This window comes from Miniopterus schreibersii (genome assembly GCF_964146895.1).
Source record: "Miniopterus schreibersii genome assembly, chromosome: 2".
Lineage (NCBI taxonomy): Eukaryota > Metazoa > Chordata > Mammalia > Chiroptera > Miniopteridae > Miniopterus > Miniopterus schreibersii.
In genome coordinates this window covers 87,531,867-87,556,328 of record NC_138102.1, presented here as the reverse complement: position 1 = coordinate 87,556,328, position 24,462 = coordinate 87,531,867, and the positions used below count along the sequence as shown (strand labels likewise).

At 37.8% G+C, this 24,462-nt stretch overlaps 1 protein-coding gene and 1 long non-coding RNA gene across 4 annotated transcripts in view; one reads left to right on the top strand and one right to left on the bottom strand.

Moving 5' to 3' along the window:
- Positions 1-5,037, top strand: part of SPART (spartin) — a 40,282-nt gene extending 35,245 nt beyond the window's left edge. For all 3 annotated transcript variants that reach the window (XM_081127294.1, XM_081127292.1, XM_081127293.1), the window contains one exon: positions 2,621-5,037. In XM_081127294.1, the coding sequence (XP_080983420.1) occupies positions 2,621-2,894 (274 nt within the window). In that variant the 3' untranslated portion in view covers positions 2,895-5,037. The remainder of the gene's footprint in view (positions 1-2,620) is intronic.
- Positions 5,038-5,277: 240 nt separating this feature from the next.
- LOC308552216 lies at positions 5,278-8,915 on the bottom strand. The gene is made up of 2 exons (XR_013998116.1): positions 8,768-8,915; positions 5,278-5,706 (listed from the first exon to the last, which is right to left on the bottom strand). It is a non-coding gene; the product is annotated as an uncharacterized lncRNA (long non-coding RNA).
- Positions 8,916-24,462: the final 15,547 nt, after the last annotated feature.

Genomic DNA, 24,462 nt, shown 5'->3' with positions numbered 1-24,462 from the left:
CCATTGACTTATTTAGAGCATACTTTATATTCATTTTTTATTGTTCTTCAATTGGTATGGTAGTAGCACTCTGTATATAAAATCTATTTTAAAAGCTCTAATTAAAATTAACTTTTTAAAAAGTAACAAATCAAAAATAAGCTTTATATTTTTGCCAGAGATAGGCTTTTTAGGAGTTTTCAGCAGTGTAGTTTGAATCTGAATGAAGAAAAGCACTGATGGATAGTATCTATAAGGTTATTTATCAAGGAAGAGAATAACAGATGCCTTCCAGGAATACTGGTTCTAAGACATATTGGGAAGCAGAGGTGATAGGTGAGGATATATTTAAAAAAATAACCCAACTGCTGAGCTATTTTACAAGGTCTTTAAAAATGTTTAGTATTATGGGAATTTTGACGTGCTTTAACATATCCCACTTATGAGATAAAGAAGAGGAAATTGATGAAGTGCAAAGAGGTTGAGACTTCACTAAGGTCATACCATTAGTTGGTATTAGAATCTAGTTTTCTGACTCTTAGTTTGGCACATTTTTCCAAATTAACAGGAATTGCTACTGAAGTGGAGATATCATGGAAGAAGAACAAGCAAAATCAGGGCACCAACACAGACTGACTCCCTTTTTAGAACCTTATTAAAACGAATGTAGCATTTAAAATTGTGTTACATATAGAAATATTATGAGAGCATTTAGAGGTATTAAACTGAGTGGGTAGAATAGGGAACAGTCCAAATATTCAAAAGTGAAAGAAGATGAATCTGCAGAGGATTTCCTGTACTCAAAAACACTAAATGTGGCCAGATTCATAAGTTACCATGTCACTTCATTATAGCTTACAGTCCTGGAGAGATAAGCCCTAAGAGAAAGCTGCTTGACCAAGAATTGTTATGGTCACTTTTCTGTTGCTGAAACTGCTGCTGCCCCTTTCTTCTCATTCAGCCTTTGCCATTGCCATCTGATGACAGTATTGTGACTGGGTCTTGGTTGACAAGGAGAATGCCGATGTGTTTTGCAATATCAGCAAATCCTGTGGAATACTGAGGGATTGCAAAGCAACAGGGACTGGCAGGAAGCATTTCAGGAAGCTTTTCTGTCTGGTAACTAGGGAGAAAGCCCTAATCAAGACTGGTATAGATGTAAAGTTTGACAGATTGTAGGTTCTGCTATAGCAAAGGACAAAATGGAATCATCATTCAGGAGCATAGTAGATTACTTCACTTTTCTAACACTGAGATTGAAAAAAATCAAGCATGAACAAACTGGTAGGATCACAAAGCACCTGTTCTAGGCCAGGCTAATAGTAATAGAGGATTTGTTAGTTCAAAGGACAGATCTGGTGTTAATATAAAATGTCCAGGTCACAAAGCACCTAGGAAACTTCAGTATGTCCTGGAGAAAATTATAAAAATTTGCCTTTTTGTCATTTCTTGTTTAAGCAATCCTTTACTTGGAGAAGCCCATGAACAAGAAAATCTTTAAAAGTCTGGTATTTGAAAAAAGGTAAAGAGTAAAGCAAAACAGGTTAAATTTTAGTATTCTTGTATAGTATCTCGAATTATTTTTTCTCATAGAAATTGTATTAAATATATATATATTGATTATTGCAGTAATAACTACTTTTGTATAGTGCTTTATAATTCCCCAAGTACTTTGCTATACATTTGATGCTTAAGAAACTGTGAGATGAATAGGGCAGGAAATGCTCATTTCATTTATTCAGCAAATAGTGAATGTCAGGTACTGTTCTGAGTGCTTAGGATACATTAGTGAACAAAGTGAAGAGTCTCTTTTTTTTTAGTCAGGTTTATATTCTAGTGAGACAATAAGCAAAACAAAAACAGTGGGCATAAATAAGTTCTATAGATATAGCAGATGGTAAGTTACAGAAAAGAACAAAGAGCAATTGAAGGGTGTGATTGGCAGTGGGGTGGGGCATGTGGGATAAAGCGATTTTAAATAGGTTTAAAATTGATAACAGACTTGAAGGTGAGGCAGTTAGCCATGTTGAATACCTGGGATGAGAGTAGTCTAGGCAGATCCAGACAGTACAAAAGTCAAGGTGGCACATGTGTGCTTGGTAGGTTCAAAGAACAGCAGGAGGGCCAGTGAGTACAGTGGGGTGGAGTGAGGGGAGACAGTGTTGAAGAATTTCTGCTTAAAGACGAACACAGATTCTGATAATTTAAAAGACTTAACCAGTCTAGTTAAGGTAGAACTCAGAACATTTATAATGATTTCAGATTCTTTGTGTCCTGCAGTTGCTTCAATGGAAATTCTCTCATATTTCCAGAGGGGATGGATAAAAAAAGGAAATAATGACTGATTATCAATCTTTATTATAATTCATATTTTATTCTTCAACATAAACAGTCTTTATTACATTAATCTCAGCTAACCTTGGAGCTTAATTTCATACACAAGTTTTGCTAAAGGAGAAAATACAGCCTTAGTATAGTGTGATTTTATTCTTTCCTGTGTTTTAAGTTATTTATTAAATTGAAGCCTAACCTTTGATTTTGCTTTGAGGGATAACATGCTAACCATGTGACTTATTTAATAGTAATTCAGAAGACCTTAATTTATAATTTCATTGTACTTTCTCTAATCTTTCTTTTAAAGATATGGACATACTGCAGGAGAAGCTACACACGATGCAGTAGATTCTGCCATCAATGTTGGTGTAACTGCCTATAATATTGACAACATTGGCATCAAAGCAATGGTAAAGAAAACTGCTAAGCAAACTGGACAGACAATCCTTGAAGACTATAAAATAGCTGATAATTCAAAGGGGGAAAACCAAAGAGGAGGAGCAAATGTAAACATGAAAGGGGAGAAGGATGAGCAGACAGAGGAACTAGAGAAGAATGAAGCAAAGAAGAAAGATAAATGATGGATGGGCTGTGAATCACCAATACCAAAGCCTTACAAGACGGATACAATTGTGTTAATACGCAAATGTGGAATTCCCCACGGATTAACTAGTATTTTTTAAATGTACTCATTTCTACAAAGTGCATGTTTAATAAGTTTTATGACGTATTCTACTTATGAGGAGAATAATTGGTATTCTTTCATCTGGCTCTTTATATTCTCAGTAAGTGTATTTTTTTCTAAATGTGGCTAACATTTTTCCAGTTAAAACAAGACTAATAATACATTTGCCCTCATTAAACCTAATGTTAAACTATTTTTGTATTTGCTATCTTTCAGAAAGCAAAGTAGGAAATTATTATATATTTACATGAAATTTGGCATTTAGTAACCTTAGTTTTAATTGTACTGGGAAGGAATGACGTAAAATATTGTTTCTTCCTTTTGTACTAATTGTGTATTTTTTTTAGGTGCTTGTCAGTATTTCCAGTATATAAGCTAAACAAAAAGTATATTCCTAAACTAAAATATTTCTCAGATAACATTTAAAAGACTTTCTCAAAACAGGGAATAGACTAATCATGAAAAATAAAATGAGGCTCTATAAAATTATTTAGTAGCTTACCTTTTCATTAGGAAATGAGATGCTCTTTTAGACGTAAAATGAATACGGATAGATTATTAAGTCTTCTGGATTTAGACTGGTGTTGATCTATTAGGAGCCTGGGAAATTTGGGGGTATGATTGGTATTGCATTAAAATTTGAAGTGATTAATAATCAGCTTAACTGGACAAAAAAGTACTTTAAGAGATCATTTTGCCATATCTACTTCTGTAAGTTTTTCCAAAAGGCTACACTTTTGTGAAAACAAATATAAACAGTAGTGAGTTTATGGATGATAACTTTATTTTTATTTTGGAATTCATTGAATTTTATATATTAAAAAGCCAATAAATTATTAAAGGTTTTATTCATAATTAAAGTAAAGAATGTGAAGATGTTAGGCTTAATCCATGGTCAGTGGGCATCAGTTTCTCCTTTGGTAGAAGACAGGATATTCACAGACCTATAAACTAATGGCATTTTATTTTTGTTTAATGATTTTAAAAGATTGCTATTGGTTTTTATAGCTATCATCAGTTCTAATATTTTTTGAACCTCTAATGTCTGTCTAGTTCATTAGACCTTATTTGAAACTGTAAATAATGCACTTTGTGAATAAACTGTCTCTGAATTACTTGGCCTCAAAAATATTCATGGACTTGTGTTTTGGGAACACAAAATTGATGGAGTCTTTTCCTAAGGCCAAAGATAATGTACTAGTTAAAATGGAAATCAAATTGAACTGGTAAATAGCTCCCAGTCAGCCTCTACCTTGTTTAAGAAATGTAATGACAAATAGTGGAGCTTACAAAGTTTAAAAAGTAACCTTAGACCAGATGTCAGCAAAATTGGATTTGTCAGTAGGTATCTAGATGATTGTTTTACTTCATCACTGTGTTCACTTGGTTGTGGATTGCCTTTTCAGATTAATAGCTACACAAAATTTTGATAAGTATAGCTTCTATATTAGAGTTCAGCAGAATATATGTGTGTATATATATAATGAAAAAGGGGCCACATACTAAACCTGACAAGCCCAGAGGAGGCCTACATTGTGAGCCTTACAAACTCAGAGAAAGTAACTACATAGGATGGTCTGAACATAAAAATTCCTGACTAAAAGCAGGTCATTGTGTTGAGTCCTGTCCTAGGCTGGTATCTTCCTTCACAAAGGTCAGTCTTCACCTTAACTGAGCCTGTCTTGTCTTTTTGCATCTAGGATAACATATCTTTGGAATGTCAGTGTAATCATTATTCCAGACCCTTCAGGGCACAATTGCCCACCAGAACCTGAGACCCACAGAGCCCCTCATTGTTATTTCGTTCCCCAAATACCATCTCTATGTGCTATAAATGTTAATTGTTAAGTGTCCTATACCCACCAATGTAAAAGAAGTATGTGTCTCTCCACTTTACTCTATATCCGGTACCAGAGATTTCCCCACTTTGCTTTCTCCTGCCTCCCTAATCTGCCACCAGTGGATTTCATGTAACCCTCCTTAATGTCTTCTCCTTTGGTTCTCATGTATTAAATTAGCAGTAAAACTGCCATTCTCCAGAGTGTCTTCTCAATCTGTTGAGATTTTCTTCCTGCAGTTGTCATTAGTTGGCTCAGATAAACTCAGAATTTCTCTACAGGTTGGGATGTTTCTAACATCGACACACATAGACTCACACTCACACATTGATTGATTTACTTGGCCTCAAATATATTCATGGGCTTATAACTCACCCAATGATTACAGAGGCTGAGTGTTGTGCTCACTGGACGCGAAGAAAACTCGAGACACGGAGAATGTAGAATTTAGGTGGAGATGCAGACAACTTAGGTGGAGGCTCTGCAACAACTCTCCTCACCATCCAGTGATTTTTATTGTGAGCCACAGAAAGGCAGGTGTGAGAGATAGTGATCAGTAGGAACTATAAAATGCGCATGGACAAGTGCCTTTGTTCTGTGCTAATGCTTCACATTTGTCCTTAAGGCCGTAACTCTCCTGGGGACAAGCTTCCCAGATCAATAAGGATCTGTTTTCAGTTCCTGGCAGAAATTACTCCCTCGTTTTCAAGGGGACATCTGCGATTCTGGGGAGCCTGCTACCCAACTCCTTCAGAGTTCATTTGTTGTGTGCTGGCCTTTTCCTACAGCTGAGAAGTCCCAAGGATCTGCAGTCAGTGAGCTGAAGAGCCAGGAGAGCTGATATGTTTGTTCCAGTCCAAGCCTGAAGGCCTGAGAACCAGAAGAGCCAACGGTGTCAGTTCCATTGTGAAAGCCAGCAGGCTAGAGACCCAGGAAGAGCCCCTTGCAGTCTTGAGCCCCAAGGCAGAAAAGACCAACATACTAAAGTCCCCAGGCAGGAGTTCCCTCTTATTCAGGCTTTTTGTTCTACTTTGGTCTTCACCCTAAAGCTGGGAGACCAACCTGCTTTACTCAGTCTACTGGTCAAAATTGAAATGTTAATTTCCTCCAGAAACACCCACACAGACACAGACACACCCAAAATAATATTTCGCCAAATGTCTGGGCACTTGATCAGTCAAGCTGATCAAATTAATATCACAGCTTCTTCGCTCAGTTTTCATTGTCCAGAGGCCTTTCACCTAGCTCTGCTTGACTCTGAGACTCAACAAATATAATAGAGTGTGAAAAACAAGAGTTTTCAATATTTACTGCTACCAGGGTTTTTAGTCACTTTGACTCTACAGACAGTCCTCCCTGGGTACTGGGTAGTTTTCTGGGAGTGCCTCCAGGAGGTGACTAGCTGTAGAAGTAATGTTTATGTAGCACCACTCTGAACCAGTAGTGTTCTAAGTGCTTTTATATGGATTAATTTTAACTTCACACATTCCTGAGGTGTATACTATGCATGCTACTATCATCTTTATAATAGATATAGAGAAGTAGCTCCCAAGATGGAAGAGAACAGTATGAAAGAAGTCACACACTAGCCTCAAAAAGGAGGAACCCTGTACAGGAGAGTGGTGGTTAGGCCAGACATCTGTCTTGTCCTTCCTAAACAGAGGTTGGTAGAGAAGGATAAATGGTCTTTATAGATTTCCTCTGATTTTAGCTGCTTAACGATTTTAGTGTCTTTTATTATAATTCCATTGGCTTGATGATAGAAAATTCCCCAAGATACTGGCAAATAGATCATAAGTCCTAGATTTTGATAATAGTATGAGCTTTAGTCTTTCTCTGCCTTCATAGGTATTAGCATAAGCTAAAAAAGCCAGCCTTAGGGCTTGTTAGCTAGAAATCAGAAACCAGTTTTCTGGACTTTTCTTGCTAAATTCAAGTCTAGGTGTTTTTAAGTGGACTTCCTAATGGATTTTCCCATTTTGTATTTAGCAACAGAAATGCTTATTCAAAAAATTTTTTCTATTCACAATATATTTTACAGAACCAGAAAGGTGAATAAGAATATATTTTAAGAACATAGATCAGATTTTTAAAAAAAGAAACTCCAAATAATGTCTTTAAATGCATTGTGCAAAATGTTGTCATGTGAAGAAAGAGTTTGTTCATCCTAGAGATTATTAACTGGAGGAAACAGTGACTAGTAGAGGAAAGTGTTCTCTGCACCCTCTCCCACCCCCTTCCCAGTCTGTCCTGTTTAAACTTAGAAGACAAATTTGGAAACCAGCTAAAGAGCAAATTGCTAGAGTGCTATCAAAGAAGCAACATCTTTGAAATAAGGGACAGGAGTCCCAGCCAGCATTTGCATGTTGCACAGACAACATCCTAGTTAATAAAATACGGCTTTGGTAGACAGTGGTTTTTAAATTTAAGGTTTTTGAGCTAAAGCCACTCTGATGACAGGATTAACAATATAGCTGTGGAATTGGAGTGGAGGTTAAAGTGAGAGTTTCAAATTGAAGGGGGAGGTGATGGTGGAAAGGCCACTTTCATTATCAAAGTCAGTAGAAAAGGAGTAACAAGTCTGAGTGAAGCAAGGAGTAGAAAGTGTCACAGGAGGAAGGCATGCATATCAGAGGAGTGGGGTATTTTTACATGAGGTTGGAAGAGTAGTGATCTGGAAGTATTAGAAGTGGAGAGGATTCTTGACTCTCCTGACCCAAAAGAGTAGGGGGTTCTACAAAGAAACCAGAGAACAAAAACATCAATTCTTGCTTTTTGATATTTCAAAAGCTATGATTTTTGTATGAATCACAAAGATTTGCAAGAAAAATACATAACTACCCATCTACTATCCCCAGTGCACTCCCACCCTCACCCCCTCAGTCTGTCAGAGAACTAAGAAGCCTTGCTGGGGAAGGAAGAAAGAAAGCCACTATGCCAAAGAATAAACTTTGGTGAGTGCCTAAGAGAGCAACACCTTGCTTCCCACAGTCTGCCTCCGGCTGAGCTCAGAAGTGGAAATACCACAGGATTTTGCCATACCACATGACTTACATACTGACAAGAATTCTTTCGAATGACACCTCTTTTCAGTGAAACTGTATGCTCTTTGAAAGCGGTGAATATATTTATCTCTTACACATCACTTTGTACACAAACCCTCAATTGTTGTTAATTGAACTGATTCCACAAATTGCTTCAAAGTATTTTGCCTCTAAATCTGGGTGTGTTTTTGGTCATTAAACACACCATCAGTCTAATGTGCAACTATATTTATTTTCAATTCCAAACTGCTCCCATGCTTAAAACCTCCAAGAGAGATTCTCCAAATTTCCAAAATCTCTTTCAAAACCCACTTTCTAGATGAAGGCTTTCCTTAGCTCCAGCATGTATCTTGGGAACCATTCTACAGTTTATTTTATTATAAATTTTTGCTGTCAGTTTCTAATATTTTTTCCATAAATTATCAGTTTTCCAAAAACATGTTGGTCAACAGAAAACATGAGAGTTTTGTTTTACAGGCATGTATAGCCAATACATATTTACTGACCACGGTCACTCCTCTCCGCACTGAATGAAGCAGTAAACAGAATAAAGGAATTCTTTACCAGACAGGCTACTTGTACTGTGAGAAAACATGGTCCCACGCTCACACTTCTCAAATGACTGAGATTGGAAAATGCACCACAGAAGTCAGAGATAAAGGCAGCGAATATTTCTACTCAAAGGTGAATGGGAGCCAGGGTGGTACTATCGCAGACATATCAGAATGCAAAATTGGCGATTACAAAATGAAATTTCAAGTTGTAGTGGGCAGCTTTGAGTTATAGCTGTGGACAGTTCTCAGATTTGCCTAAACTCAAAGAATAATCTGGATTGGAAACCCAGAGTCAGGGTTCGGGGAGTGCCCTAAGGTCTGCCCCTCACACACCCCTCGCCAGAGCCTCGGGTGCGGTCAACTGAAGCGGCCCTTCTCGGGCTCAGCACTTCCCCAGACAAGGGAGGGCTAAGAGAAGGCGAACATGCGGCGCGGGTCACCGTGCTGGAAAACAACCAAGGCCGGCAGTTCGCGACCCCTCTCGCTCAGTCACGGCCCCGCGCACCCCCTCCCTCCCTCCCTCCCTCGCCCGCCGCTCCCGGGTCCGCGAGGAGGACTGCGCCCCGGCCTTCCTCCTATCGCGCTTCCCGCCCGGGGGGCCTCCCGAAGCTTAGGCGACGCCCCGCGCCCCGCCTCGCCTCGCCTCGCCTCGCCCCCATTGGCCCTCCAGCTGGCCGTGCCCTGTGACGTCACCGCGAGGCGCCGGCGACTGTGCTTCTGTTCGCCAGGGCGCCTGCTTTTAACAGCTTTTCCCCGTTCTTGGTGTCCCTTCAACTCTTGTGTTCCAAGCTGTGGGAGGGGAGGGCGTGGGAGGTCTCTCATGTGACACCATGGAGGAAGGAAGAGGCGACAGCGTCGACGGTGTGAGCACTGACCGCCTCAGACGGAGTTCCTGGAGGAAGCCCGCCTGGAGTGAGCGGGGACGGGGCGCGCTGCCGCCCTGCGGGCTGCGCTGGTCCGGGCGGGCCGCTGGCGGCGGCGTCAGGGCGGCGTGGCTCACCGCGCAGGCCTGGCGGCGTCTCAGACCTTCTGTAGGAAAGATTCCTTTGCTTATTTGATTAAGCATTTGGTATCATAAATAGGCAGGTTTTGAGGAAGGATGTTCTTCCTTTAGGATCAAATCCAGTGACGTGTGGTGTGTGCATATACTGTAATGCTAAAATATGCGCTTGGTTTTGATGTGCCACCAAATTTGGCTTTTCTGTTTCAAATTACAAAGGTCTCGTTTAATTGTTTTTCTTTCATTCCTTTAGCAAAACGTAAGAAATAGTGACATTTTTGAAAAATGATGCACCTCCTAAATACTTTTAAAAATACTTTTAAAGATTTTTGTATTAAGTCTTTGAAACATTTTAAGTATTTTTTTTTAAGATGCCCTCAACCCCAGCCACACGCCCCATGAGAATTACACCCTCCTGTGTGTCTCTATAACTTACTGTGCTTCCTGTATGGTAGCTCCAAGCTCACTATTTTAATAGCTGGGTTAGTTCTTGGTTTGGTTCTTACTAAGTTAAGCTTGCCGAGGACAGGTTCTGTATTCCCTGAGGCAGTAGAGTATAAGAGCAAGTGCTTGAGAGGAATCCCATATAAATGTAAAAATTCCCAGCTGTTATTCAATAACTGCATGACCTTGAGCAAATTAATGAACCTCTTTAAGCCTCTGTTTTCTTAACTCTAAGATTGGTGTACAAATTGTTACCTCATACCTCATGTACTTGTTCCCAGGACTAAATAAAATGTATGTAAAGCTCTTAGCACTGGCTTGTAATAAGCACTCAGTGGAAGTTAGTGCTGCTATTGCTAGTGTTCTGTTCACTTATTCACTGTAGTATTTTCAGCACTTGGCACAGTGCCTTGAACATAATAGGCATTCAAAAATATATATTGAATACATGGTTCTGTCATCATATTTTGATAATTAATGTACTATTTACTGATGCTGTAAGTAGATAATCTCTGGAATGGTGTGTGTGTATTTTTTAATTAGTGTTTCTTTTTACTTCTTTGTTTTTGGTTGTCAGTTGTTATCTGTTTCCCTAGCTATTTATATATAATATGCAGCTAATTTGCTGGGCTTTGAGAAACCAGATAACCAACTTCTTGGGATCATATTTAAGAGTAAAGGGTTTCTAGTGGTTACCTGGGGGACTTTGAACTTTAGTGCATGTTAGTGTCCTTCTGGAACTAGGTTATCAAAACCTCCATTTGTCTGATTCCTGATTTTCAACCATGTATTCAATAAGTGATGTTTCATAGTAAGTTGTTCCTGATGTAATGGTGGGTTACTCTTTGTTATTCTCATGTTATTTTTTAGTTGTATAATAATTAACAAAATATTTTTAATAATAGAGATATAGTGTAACTCTCAGTGCTTGAATTAAGAAACAAGATAGAGGAACTGGAAGCCAAACTCAATACTGATGATGAAGGTATATAAATAAATATTTTTATATGTGACTCCTGTATAGTTATTGTTCATTTTACCAAGATACCTATAGTGCATTAAATTACATATGGGGAATAATAGTACTAAGATTTCAGTATTGCTTTTTGGCAGCATTAGTAATAATTTATTATACAGGCTTTTAAAACTGATATTTCAGAGTATCAAACCTATTAACCGTATATATTCTACTTACGAGTTCAAAATGTTTGTCCAACACTTAGCAAAACCTTTGTTATATGACATGAACACGTTATTTTCTTAGTAAATAACAAAATATCAAAAGTTTTCTATTTAACTCAAGTAGTACCCTTCATATCTTAACTTCTGGATTTGGGGTATAACTTTAAAATTCTTATCTAGGTTTTGTCTATTTGTGTTGGAAGAATGGGGGGAAGAGTGTTGCACACAAATACATAAACACACATACTCATGTATCCTTAAAATTTATAATGTATGCAAGATGTTCATTCATTCCACAAGTACTGATTGAGACCCTGCCACATTTTGAATGGAAGAACTTTCTTTCCCTTGTTCTAAAGAGGTTCACTGATTATTGGGAGAAAGTGTCAACCTAAAATATGAATATGAGAAGTGATATAAGTTCTGCATAAAAAGAAATGGAAACTCAGGTATGGGGAACTTAACTCGTATGAGAGCATAAAGTCAGCCATTTGAGAGGAGGCAGTGCTTGAACAAATTCTAAGAAACAGCAAGAGTTTAATAGGGTTATGGGGGTAGACTTTGGTTCTTAAAACCATTTATACTTCTCTCTTTTATTGGAGAAGCCATGAACAAAAAGGATTAGTAGCCATATGAGAAATAAAACGCTACTTTTCATAAGTACTCAATGATCTGCTAAAGCTTGATAAGGGAACACTGCTTTGTCCTAAGACTGTAAAGTAGCTTCTTATGTTTCCTTATCTCTGTCTTAGATACAACTGGGTCTGTGGGGGCAGTCTGTGAGTACACTTAACATTGGCAAGGCTAGCTGGAATTTCCTCATCTATTTAGTTACAGACAAAACAGGTTATGCTCACAGAGACATAACCTGCAATGCAATAACTATATGCACTAGTAAAATGTAAGCCCAACAAGTTGTATTATTAACAAGTCTTCTCATGGGGAGGAACTGGTATGTGGATGTAAGGAGAAAGGGTAAAATGGTAGGCGAGAAAGTTCTTTCCTCAGTGAGCCAAAGCTAAAACCTAAGGTGATGGGCAGAAACATTTACTCTTTTTAAAAATTAACTAAGGTCAGGAACTGTGTCAGGTGAGGTGATTATTACTATCCCCATTTATGGAAAAATGAAATTCAGGAGTTTAACTTGCCATGGTCATATAGACAGGGAGTGGCAGAGCCATGATTTTACCTAGAACTACTATCAGTCAACCACTACCACTATTACTAGGACAACTGCTCCCTACCACATCAGCACTCAATAGTTCTGGTTATCCACTGCTGCATAGCAAACTACCCTATAACTTAGGGGCTTAAAATAACAAATTCTCTCCTACAATTCTGTGGACTGACTGGGTTCACCCAGGAGAGTCTTAATTGGTGTCTCTCATGTGATTGCAGTCAGATGTTGTCTGGGCTTCAGTCATCTGAAGGTTTGACTGGGCTGGGAATTACAAGATGACTCACTCATACAGCTGGCACCTGATAATTGGCTGTTGGCTGGGAGCCCAGCTGGGACTGCCTATCAAAAGGCCTACACATGACTCTTGTAGCTTTTGCTTCTCACAGCATGGTGCTTCACTTCCAAGATGATGTATTCCAAGAGCAAGAATTCCAAAAGGCGCCCGGCCGGGTGTGGCTCAGCGGTTGAGCGTCGACCTAGGATCCAGGCGATCTGGGTTCGATTCCCAGTCAGGGCACATGCCCGGGTTGCAGGCTGATCAATGACTCTCTCATCATCGATGTTTCTATCTCTCTCTCTCCCTCTCCTTTCCTCTCTCTGAAATCAATAAAGATATATTTTTAAAAAAAAAAGAATTCCAAAAGGCACAAGTGACAGAAACTGCCAGGCCAGTTAAGGGCTACTGCCAGAACTGGCACCCTGTAATTTCTACCACATTCTATTGATCAAAACAGTCACAGATTCATGGGCTGGGGAAGTAAACTCTACTTATGAAGTCTGCAATACAGAAAAACATGTCAAATGGGATATATATAATTATAAAAGCAGTGTTAATTAAAATACATTTCATTTTCAAAATTGAGCTGTCAGCTATTAAAGTGTGTATACATTTTTTGGAGACACCCTATATTACTGAAGTCATCTTTGGAAAATACAGTCTGCCACAGGGAGCATTAAACAATGCCTTTTGAGAATTCTTAAGTAATTGATAAAGATGGAATGTAGATTGTAATGAGACTGTGACAGGAGATGAGATTAAGGTTTATGAAGAAAACAAATGAAGTTAATATGTATGATGCTAATCAATTTATATTTATTATGAAGGCAATAGAGTGAAACTAAACGAGTTTTAAATTTATTATTGTTTTAACCTTATAAAAGAAATACATGCACAAGTGACAACTATAGGAACATCTGTTAGATAACTGTTTCACACTTTCCACTCTTTCCTCAAATCTCTACCATCTCTCTCCCCCCATTCTCACTCTCAGCTAATGAGCTTATCTTCCTATTTCAAAAAGAAAAGAGAAGCAATCAGAAGAGGATTTCCACATGTTTCCTCCAAGAAAGCTTCCCACCTGCCTGTATCTTTGCTCATTCTTTTTCTTCCTGTTTGCATGCATGGTTTGCCCTTATTCTTACCTAAGGTTAATCCCTTCATTTGTACCACAGATCTCTCACCTGCTCAGTGATATCACTCCAGCTATCATCCTATCTCTTTTTTGCCACCATCACTTTTCCCTGCTTCCCTGCTCCCAACAGCATATAAACATGCTGAATTTATTTTATGTAAAAAACAAATGACAAGCCTCCTTTGGCCGACATTTTCCCTTCTGTTATCCCCTTGCACTGCTTCATTTACAGCAGGGGTGGGGTGCCTTTTTTCTGCCAAGGGCCATTTGGATATTTATAACATCATTTGTGGACCATACAAAATTATCCATTTAAAAATTAGCCTGTTATATTTGGTCAGACATTTAATTGAATTTATTGAATTTTGAGTCCCGCCTGCGGTTGCCTTGGCAGAGTCAGACATTTAACTGAGTTTACTGAATTTTGAGTCCTGCCTGTGATTGCCTTGGCAGTCAGACCAAATGATTTTGAGGGCCATATATGGCCTGCGGTCCGGACATTTCCCACCCCTGATGTACAGCAAAACTTTTCAAAACCATAGTTTTCGATTTCCACTCTTACTTACATATTCTTATGTAATCTATATAGATTAATTGTAACTAGATTAATTTTTAGATGAAACTGAAAACAGTAAACTCCAAAGAGATTCATAGTCCCATAGTGGCCTCTCGAAGTCCTTTAGGATTCATAAGAAACTATATAGAAAAAGTGGTTTATGTTTTAATTAAATCTGAATTTCATCATCATAAAGCTCAAAGACAAGACAAAGAACAGGAAAGAAAATGTTTCAGGTGACTTTTTTTTAAGTGAGAAGAGTCAATATTTGTGTAGAGCTTTAAGTGCATTTTTAAGAATTAAAACATCACAACTACCCTTTGAAGAAAGTATCATTACCTCATTCTATAGAAGGGAAAACAGAGACTTGGGGATTCTAAATGGCTTTACAAGTTGGTGAGTGATAGATATGGAATTTGAATCTAGGGATTCTGGCATCAAATCTTACACTCTTAACCTCTACTTCTTTTCACCTCTTAAGCTTATGTTTGGTTATCTCTATCTCTGTATCTCTCTCTCTTGTCATGTAGAGAATAGAACCTTGGTTTACTGAGCTTTTGTGACACTTGCTCTTCTAGGGGTAGAAATGGGTGGGATTTGCCCCACGTAAGAATGATTGTCTCATTCTCTCTTGAACTCATCTCAATCAGAAATTGTGCGTCTAATCAACTGAAACTGCCCTTGTCAAAGTCATCGGTTACTTCCAGTTTGCTAAATCCAATGTCAACTCTCAGTCCTCATCTTATTAGCAGTATTGAGCACCCTCATCCTTGAAACCTTTTGCCTTAGATTCTGGGACACCGCACTCTGTTGGTGTCTTTAGTCCCTATTGAGCACTCATTTCTCTTCATCTTCATGATTTCTAAAAACTTGGAGTGTCCCAGGGCTCAGTCCTTTGCTTTTCTTCAATACATGCACCCACTATTTAGGTGATCCCTGGTCATATGGTATTAAATATGACTGTATATTGACAACACACAAATTTACATTTTCATCCTGGACTTCTCCTTTGAGCTCTTTTGAGCCTTCATTTATAGGCTGATTTCCATCTTCCCACACTTCTTTGGCTATTAAATGATAGATTAATAGGTCAACTTTTCTTTTTTAATTCAGTAAATGCTAAGTGTTTTGATAAAATTCAATTAGTTTTCCTTATTTTAAAACAAGAATATAGTTATATTTATTTCAAGCTGGCAAAATACTTAATGATGAAACATCAGAGGAACTCAAGATGCCTGCTGCAGCCATTGATACTTAATAATGTTTTGAAAGTTCCAGTGTGAAGCAAAAAATAAACAAGAGTCATGGCTATTAGACACTAAGAGATAAAGTTATTATAATTTTCAGCTTATAAAACTTGATATCCAGAACCTTCCAGGAGACTAATTAAAAAACTAGTATATTAGTAAAGAATTAGGAAATGGGTAGGTATACTAACGGAAGAAATGTTTATTTTTTAAAAACTCGAAACACCAGCAATAACCAATTAGAACACAGGGTTTTTAAATGATCCCACCCACAATTCCAGCCCCAAACCATAAAATATCAGACACTATCCTTGATAAGAAGAAATTTTCAGGGCTTATACGAAGAGACAGAAGAAGGCTATGACTATAAGGCTATAACTAAGAAGCCAGAATTCTCACCTTATTCAATATAAGAGATTTCATACTGGAGAGAAAATTAGAAAATGAAATTGGGAAAGTTTACTGTCATAGCATATGCCTTGCTGAGCTTCTGAGCATCTTTATTGGTAATGGGTGACACAAATAACACCAAAAAGTCATTGTGAACCTGCTTATAAAGTTAGTGAGCTAGTTATTGCTTGCTAGATGTCACGACATTTCTACTGTAGAGGTACCATGTGAGTTAGTGAATATGTAACAGCTTCAGCAGTGTTTAAGTCCCTGGGCTTTTGACAACCTGTACTAGAGAGAAAATTCTAGAAGTTAGCCTGTATAAAGAACGCAGGCCTTAGAATAAGCCTCAAGGTTTAAAACACAGCTATGGGATGTGTAACTTTGAACAAATTATTTAAAGCCCGCTTGGTCTCCATTTCCCTATCTGTAAATTGGCGAAAAAAATACATAAGGAGATTCCAAGATGGCAGTGGATTAAGTGGAAGCTACACTGACACTCTCCCAGGACCAAACAGGAATTACAACTAAAATATAGAAAAACCATTCTGAATAATCAACTGAAAACTAGCTGGAGAGAACCCTTAAAACCAAGGATGTAAAGTGGAGACCACATAGAGACTGGTAGGAAGTGCAGAGGTGTGAGAGGACAGGCCAGGCTCCCACAGGCAGCAGCTGAAGTTCCTGAGGAATATCTCGGCTGTGCAGGGGTTCACACTGAGAACTCTGGGATCTAAACTCCAAGCTGGGCTTTCCAGCCCAGAGGACCAGAACTGAGGAAGGTGCCCACATAACATCTGGCTGTGAAAAGCAGTGGTGGTTTCTGTCGGCCAGAGAGGGAGCAGGAAGTGCAGGAACACTCTTAAAGGGCCAACACAAAATTTCATGTCCAGCCATTCACCTTGAGTTTTAGCAGAGGGAGGGCAGAGCAGACTAGAGCTGTGTGAGGGGAATCTAGGGTTGGGAGCTCTGGCGATAGAGCTTGGATACCTGTGCTGAGTCATTCCCCATATGGCAGAGGACATCTTTCTTGGGCAGATTTTTCCCATCCAGGCAACTTGCTTCCGAGTGGGAGTAGGGGAAGGAATTGCCTCACCTTGTTGGAAAACCTCTTGTCCCATACTGTGTAGTTGATTCCTTGCTGTGGTCTACAGCCAGAGGCTCATTAAAAGACTCAGAATAACAATCAGCCTAAGGCAGAGGCATATCTCTGGATGCTTTGAGTCTTTCCCTGATCTGCTTCTGGACTGAGGGCTAGGAAAACAGTCCTTGGTGCACATATTGGTCCTTTCCCACACACTCAGCCTCAGCAGAGGGAGCCACAAGCTGTGGATTGCTGAACACTCCAAACAGCATACTCAGAGCCAGTCACAAACAGCATCTGATATTATCCTGCACCAGAGATGATCCAAAAAGACTGAGAGTCATAGCAAATCTACTTAATACATAGAAATAAACCCGGATTGGCAGCCAAAATGGAGAGAAGAAAACATAACAACAAAAAGGCCCAAATGAAAGAATAAGAGAATTCTCCAGGAGATGAGCTAAGTGAAATGGAGATAAGCAATCTATCAGATACAGAGTTCAGAATAATGATCACAAGGATGTTCAACATCATGAGGAAAGATATAGAAACTATGGAAAATGACCAGTCAGAAATGAAGAATTACATAGCAGTAAAAAAGAACATATTGGAAAGCATAAATGGCAAATTACAGGAAATCAAGGATCAGATCGAAGAATTCTAAGACGGGGTAGAAAAAATCAGGCAACCAAAAAGAAGAAAACAATTGAAAAACAGGAGGACAGCTTAAGGGAGCTGTGGGACAACATGAAACATAACAGTATTCACATCATAGGAGTACCATAAGGTAAAGAAAGTGACCAAGGGATAGAGAACCTGTTTGAAGGAATAATGGTAGAAAACTTTCCTAACCTGGTAAAGGGAAAAGTAACACAAGTTCAGGAGGCACAGAGTCCCATGCAAGTAGAATCCAAAAAGGCCCATGCCCAGGCATATCATAATTAAAATGCCAAAAATTCAAGAAAGAATCTTAAAGGTAGCAAGAAAAAAGAAATCTATTACTTACAAAGGAGCACCCATAAGGCTGCCAGCTGATTTCTCATCAGAAACTCTACAGGCCAGAATGAATGTCATGGAGTATTCAAGGAAAGCAAGGGTCTGAAACTATGACTACTCTATCCAACAAAGCTATCATTCAAAATAGATGGTGAAATAAAGAGCTTCCTAGAAACACACAAAAAAAGGCTAAAGGAGTTTGTCACCACCACACCACCATACAAGAAATGTTAAAGGGGCTGATGCATTAAGATGAAGAAATAGAAAAACATAGGCATAAAGAATAAAAATGGCAATAAACAAGTACCTATCAATAACTGCATTAAATGTAAATGTAAATAGTGCTCCAATTAAAAAACATAGGGTAGCTGACTGGAAAAGAAAACATGACCCAAATATATGTTGTCTACAAGAGACTCACCTAGGAAGAAAAGATTCACACCAGATGAGAGTGAGGAGATGGAAATTTTTTTTCCCATATGAGTAGCAATACTCATATATGACAAAATAGACTTCAAAATGAAGGCCATAATAATAGTCAAGAAAGGTTACTTCATGATACCAAAGGGATTGATGCAACAAGAGGGTATTACCCTGGTTTACATATGCACCCAATACAGGAGCACCTAAATATATAAAAAAACTTCTGGAGGACTTTAAGGGAGCAATCAACAGGAATACAGTCATAATAGGGACTTTAAACACCCCACTGACTTCAGTGGTTAGATCTTCCAGTCAACAATTCAACAAGGAAACAGAGACCTTAAACGACACACTAGATAAGATGAATTTGACATTTACAGAACATTTCACCCCAAAGCTGCAGAATATACACTCTGTTCAAGTGCACACGGGTCGTTCTCAAAGATACACGAGATGTTAGGGTACAAACTAACTTTCTACAAGCTCAAGAAGATTGAAATAATAACAAACATCTTCTCAGATCACTATGACATGAAACTAGAAATCAATAACGGTAAAAACACTTAAAAACATTCAAACACATGGAGGCTAAATAGCATGTTATTAAACAATGAATGGGATATCAATGAGATCAAGAAAAAAATAAAATACTTCCTGGAAAAAATAAATAAAATGAACACACAGCAATGCAGTATTTATGGGGCATGGTGAAAGCAGTCCTGAGAGGGAACTTCATAGCACTACAGGCCTACCTCAAAGTAAATAAAAATTTTTAATCAACTATATAACCCTACAACTTAAAGAATTAGAAAGAGAACAAGAAGACCCCAGAGTAAGTAGAAGGAAGGAAATAATGAAGATTAAAGTGGAAATAAATGACATAGAGACTTAAAAAACAATGCAAAAGATCAATGAGACTAAGAGCTATTTCTCTGAAAAGATAAAGAAGATCGATGAACATTTAGCCAAACTCATCAGAAAATGAGGCCCCAAATAAAATCAGAAACAAAAGAGGTGAAGTAACAACGAACACCACAGAAATATAAAGGAGTGTAAGCAAATACAATGAACAACTATATGCCAACAAACTGGACAATGTGGATGAAATGGACAAATTCCTAGAAAAAAATACAGTCTTCAAAAACTGAATCAGGAAGAATCAGAAAACCTGAATAGGCCAATAACAATGGAGGAAATTGAAGCAGTAATAAAACAAACTCCCAGTAAACAAAAGTCCTGAACATATCAGCTTCACAGTGGAGTTTTACTAAACATTCAAAGAAGAACTAACACCTATCCTCCTCAAACTATTCCAATACATCCAAGAAGAAGGAACACTTCCAAGCTCTTTATACAAGGACAGCATTTTGCTAATTCCAAAACCAGATAAAGACACTACGAAGAAAGAAAATTATAGGCCAATTTCCCCGATGAACATAGATGCTAAAAACCTTAACAAAATATTAGCAAATAGGAATCAGCATTATATTAGAAAGATCATATACCATGACCAAGTGGTATTTATTCCAGGGATGCAAGGCTGGTACAATATTCAAAAACCAAAAAATGCGATACATCACATAAACAAATTGAAGGACAAAAATCACAAGATCATATCAATAGACACAGAAAAAGCATTCAACAAGATCCAACACCCATTTTTGATAAAAACTCTCAGGAAAGTGGGAGTAGAGGGATCATACCTCAACATAATAAAAGCCATATACAACAAACCTACAGCCAACATACTCAATGGGCAAACCTAAAAGCATTTCCCCTAAGAAAAAGAACAAGATGATTGGCCCCTTTCACCACTTATTGAACATAGTATTGGCAGTCTTAACCACAGCAGTCACACAAGAAGAAAACTTATAAAAGGCATCTAAATTGGAAAGGAGCAAGTAAAACTGTTATTTGCAGATGACATGATATTGTACATAGAAGATCCTATATGCCACTGAAAAACTGCTAGATTTAATGAATGAATTTGTCATTGTAGCAGGATACAAAATGAACACCCAGAAATCAATGTCATTTGTATACACCAACAATGAATTCTAAGAAAGGTATATGAAAAAAAAATTCCCATTTACCATTACAACAAAAAAATTAGGATACTTAGAAATAAAGTTAATCAAGGGGGTGAAAAACCTGTACTCTGAAAACTTCAGGATGTTGAAAAAACAGAGGAAGATATTAACAAGTGGAAGAATGTACTGTGTTCATGTATTAGTAGAATTAACATCAGTAAAATGTCCATACTACCAAAAGCAATCTATAGATTCAACATAATCCCTGTTAAAATACCAACGGCATATTTCACAAATCTAGAACAAACACTCCAAAAATTTATATGCAACCACAAAGACCCAGAATATCTGCAGCAATCTTGAGAAAAAAGAACAAAGTTGGAGGGATCACAATACCAGATACCAAGTTATACTACGAAGCCATGGCAATCAAAACCACCTGGTACTGGCACAAGAGCAGGCATATAGATCAATGGGCCAGAAGAGAGAACCCAGAAATTGACTCAAGGCATTAAGCTCAATTAATATTTGACTAAGGAGGCAAGAACATACAGTGGAGTAACAACAGTCTCTTCAATAAATGGTGTTGGGATAATTGGACAGGTACATGCAAAGAAAAAACAACAAAAAAAAACTAGACCACCAATGCCATACACAAGAATAAACTCAATATGGATAAAAAAAAAACTTAAATGTAAGTCATCAAACCATAAAAATCCTAGAAGAAACCATAGGCAGCAAAATCTCACACATCTGTTGTAGCAGCATGTTTGCCGATACATCTCCTAGGGTGAGCAAAACGAAGGAAAAAATAAACAAATATGACTACATCAAAATAAAAAGCTACAAGCAAAGGAAACCATCAACAAAATGAAAAGTGAGCCCACTGTATGGGAAAATATATTTTCCAATGATACATCTGATAAGGGGTTAATTTCCAATATATGTACAAACTCTTACACCTTAATAAAATGAAGACAAACAATCCAATTTAAAAATGGGCAAAGGATCTAAATAGATAGTTCTCAAAAGAGAACATACAGATGACCAAGAGACATCTGAAAAAATGCTCAAAGTCACTAATCATCAGATAGATGCAAATTAAAACAACAATGAGGTATCATCTCACACTTGTCAGAATGGCTACCATCAGCAAATCAACGACTGACAAGTGCTGGCAAAGGTGTGGAGAAAAGGTAACCCGAGTACACTGCTGATGGAAATGCAGACTGGTACAGCCACTGTAGAAAACAGTATGGAGTTTCCTCAAACAATTATAAATGGAACTGCCATTTGACCCACTTCTAGGAATACATCCTAAGAAACCCGAAACGCTAATCCGAATGAATATTTGCACTCCTGTGTTCATAGCAGTGCTATTTACAATAGCTAAGATCTGGGAACAGCCCGAGTACCCATCAGTAGATGAGTGGGTAAAAAAGCTGTGGTACATTTACACCATGGAATACTATGCAGCTATAAAAAGGAAGGATCTCTTACCCTTTGAGACAGCATGGTGGGACCTGGAGGGTATTATGCTAAGTGAAATTAGCCAGTCTGAGAAAGACAAGTATCACATGATCTCATTCATATGTGGAATATAATGGACAAAATAAACTGGTAGGGGTGGATGGTTGGGTGGGAAGAGAATAACCAAAGAACTTATATCCATGGACACAGACAATAGTGTATTTAAGAACTGGGATGGGGGTGGGGCGAATTAGATGGGGTCCAGGGGGGGAAAAAGGGATATCTGTAATACTCTCAACAATAAATATAAATTTCAAAAAATATATAAGCTATCGAATTGTTTGAGGAATAAATATGTCATGTGTAGAGATTCTTATTACCTTCATTATTAAGATTTTCATATGAAGGGGGTCATATAAAAAAGTATAAGGGAGAACTGGATATTATAAATACGTTCATTCTCATTAAACTAATTTATTATGTAATACACAGCTGTTTTTTCTTAACTTGAATAATTTATCCTAAATTTAACTGGATGAATAAATAGAGATAACTGATAAATTGCCTGGGTAAGGGGGGGGACTCCTACAAGATATAATAAAGCTGTAATTATTAAAACTGGATACCTATCAATAGAATGTGTATTAGTTTGTAGAGCTTCCATGACAAAGTACCACAGGGTGGGTTAGACCACAGAAATATATTTTCTCACAGTTCTGGAGGCTAGTCGTCCAAGATCAAGCTGTTGGCAGGATTGGTTTTTCTGAGGCATCTTGCCTTGGTTTGTACATGGCTGCCTTCTTCCTGTGTCTTCACATCTTGCCTTGTACCTGTTTTTGTTCTAATCTCTTCTTATAAGGAGATCAGTCATTACATTAGGTCCACCGTATGACCTGATTTTACCTTAATTACCTCTTTAAAGACCCTTTCTCTAAATACAGTCACATTCTGAATATGGGGGTTAAGACTTCAACATTATGAATTTGGGGAAATGGTGGGGACACAATTCCGCCCATAAGAGGTTGAGTAGAAACAGATTCTAGTTTCGTGTCATAATACTATGAAATTCAGGGCCAGGTTATTGTTAATTTTTTAAAAATATCTTCTCTGTTAGTGTTTTATTTATGAAAAAAAGAGGAAAACCATTTTAATTTATGAAAATTGTAGAAAATAGATTATTACAAACAAAATCTGCACCTTATATTGAAATGGGCAAGTGATACTTCTCTTAGTCTGTTCAGGCTGTCATAACAAAATACCATAAGCCAGGTGGCTTAAGCAACAGAAATTTATTATAGTTCTGGAGGCTGAGAAATCTAATACCAAAGTGCTAGATGATTCCTAGTGAGGGCCCACTTCCAGCCTTGCAGATGGCCAGTTTCTCATTATGTTCTCATATGACAGAGTGAACTAGGGTGTCTCTTCTTCTTTTCTCTTTTTAATCCTCACCCGAAGACATACCTTCAGTGATTCTACAATTCTACAGAGACAGGAAGGGAGAGGGAAAGGGAGAGGAAAAGAGAGAGAGAGAGACATAGATGTAAGAGAGAAACATTGATGAGTCCCCCTCCACTCCCCACCCCCCACTCCCCTGAACAAGCCCTGATGGAGATCAAACCGCAACCTGGGCATGTGCCCCAGCCCAGAATCAAACCCGTGACCCTTTGGTGCACTGGATGATGCTCCAAACAACTAAGCCACACTGGCCATGGCAGCTCTTCCTCTTCTTATAAGGACAGTCACCCTTATGACCTCATTTAATACTTATCACTTCCTAACAGTCTCATGGGGGTTAGGGCTTCAACATATGAATTGTTAGGGGGACACAAATATTCAGTCCCTAACAATCATGAAGCTATCACTTTCTAATTGCTATCTACCCCTTTTCCCACCACCAAGATATAAGAACTTTAGTCTGTCAGCCTAAGTTTTTGGAAAGAGTTTCTGGTCAGAGAACTGGAACCAAGGAGCTAATTAGCAGTAATGTTTTATTGGAATTTGTGTAATCACAGGGATCTTTAAAGGAGCGAAAGGAAAAGTAATGAATTAATTTGTAAGTTCTTTCTGGGAAAATGGTATAATATTTACGAAAAAAATCTTTTAGATCTTCCTTGTATATTTAATTCTAACATCTTCCAGATGACTTATAGAGTTAAATACAACAAAATTAAATGAGAAAATAATAGATGAATATTTATATATGTTTATGGGTAAAGAAGATCTTTTTAAGTTTAAGAGTATTAAAATCACTGAAGAAAATATGTTTACATTTGACTTCAGAAAAATTTTCTTTTTGATAAAAAATAAAGACTAATATGAGAAGTTAGACAGCAATCTGAGAAAGATATTAGTAGCTGGTATGATGGATAAAAAGGTCACTATTTTACTACTTTTAAATCCTCTGCAATTCAATTAGAAAACATTATGTTCCCAGTGAATAAATGAGTAGGATATAGAACAATCTGTGATATGGAAAAATATCCAGCTTGTTTTTAGTCAAAGAAATTTGAATTGAAAAAGATACAATTTGTTACCTATTGAAGAAGTAGAGATAAAAAAAAAAATGAAATAGGAACTTTATACATTACTGGTAGCAGTATAGGGCTAACATTTT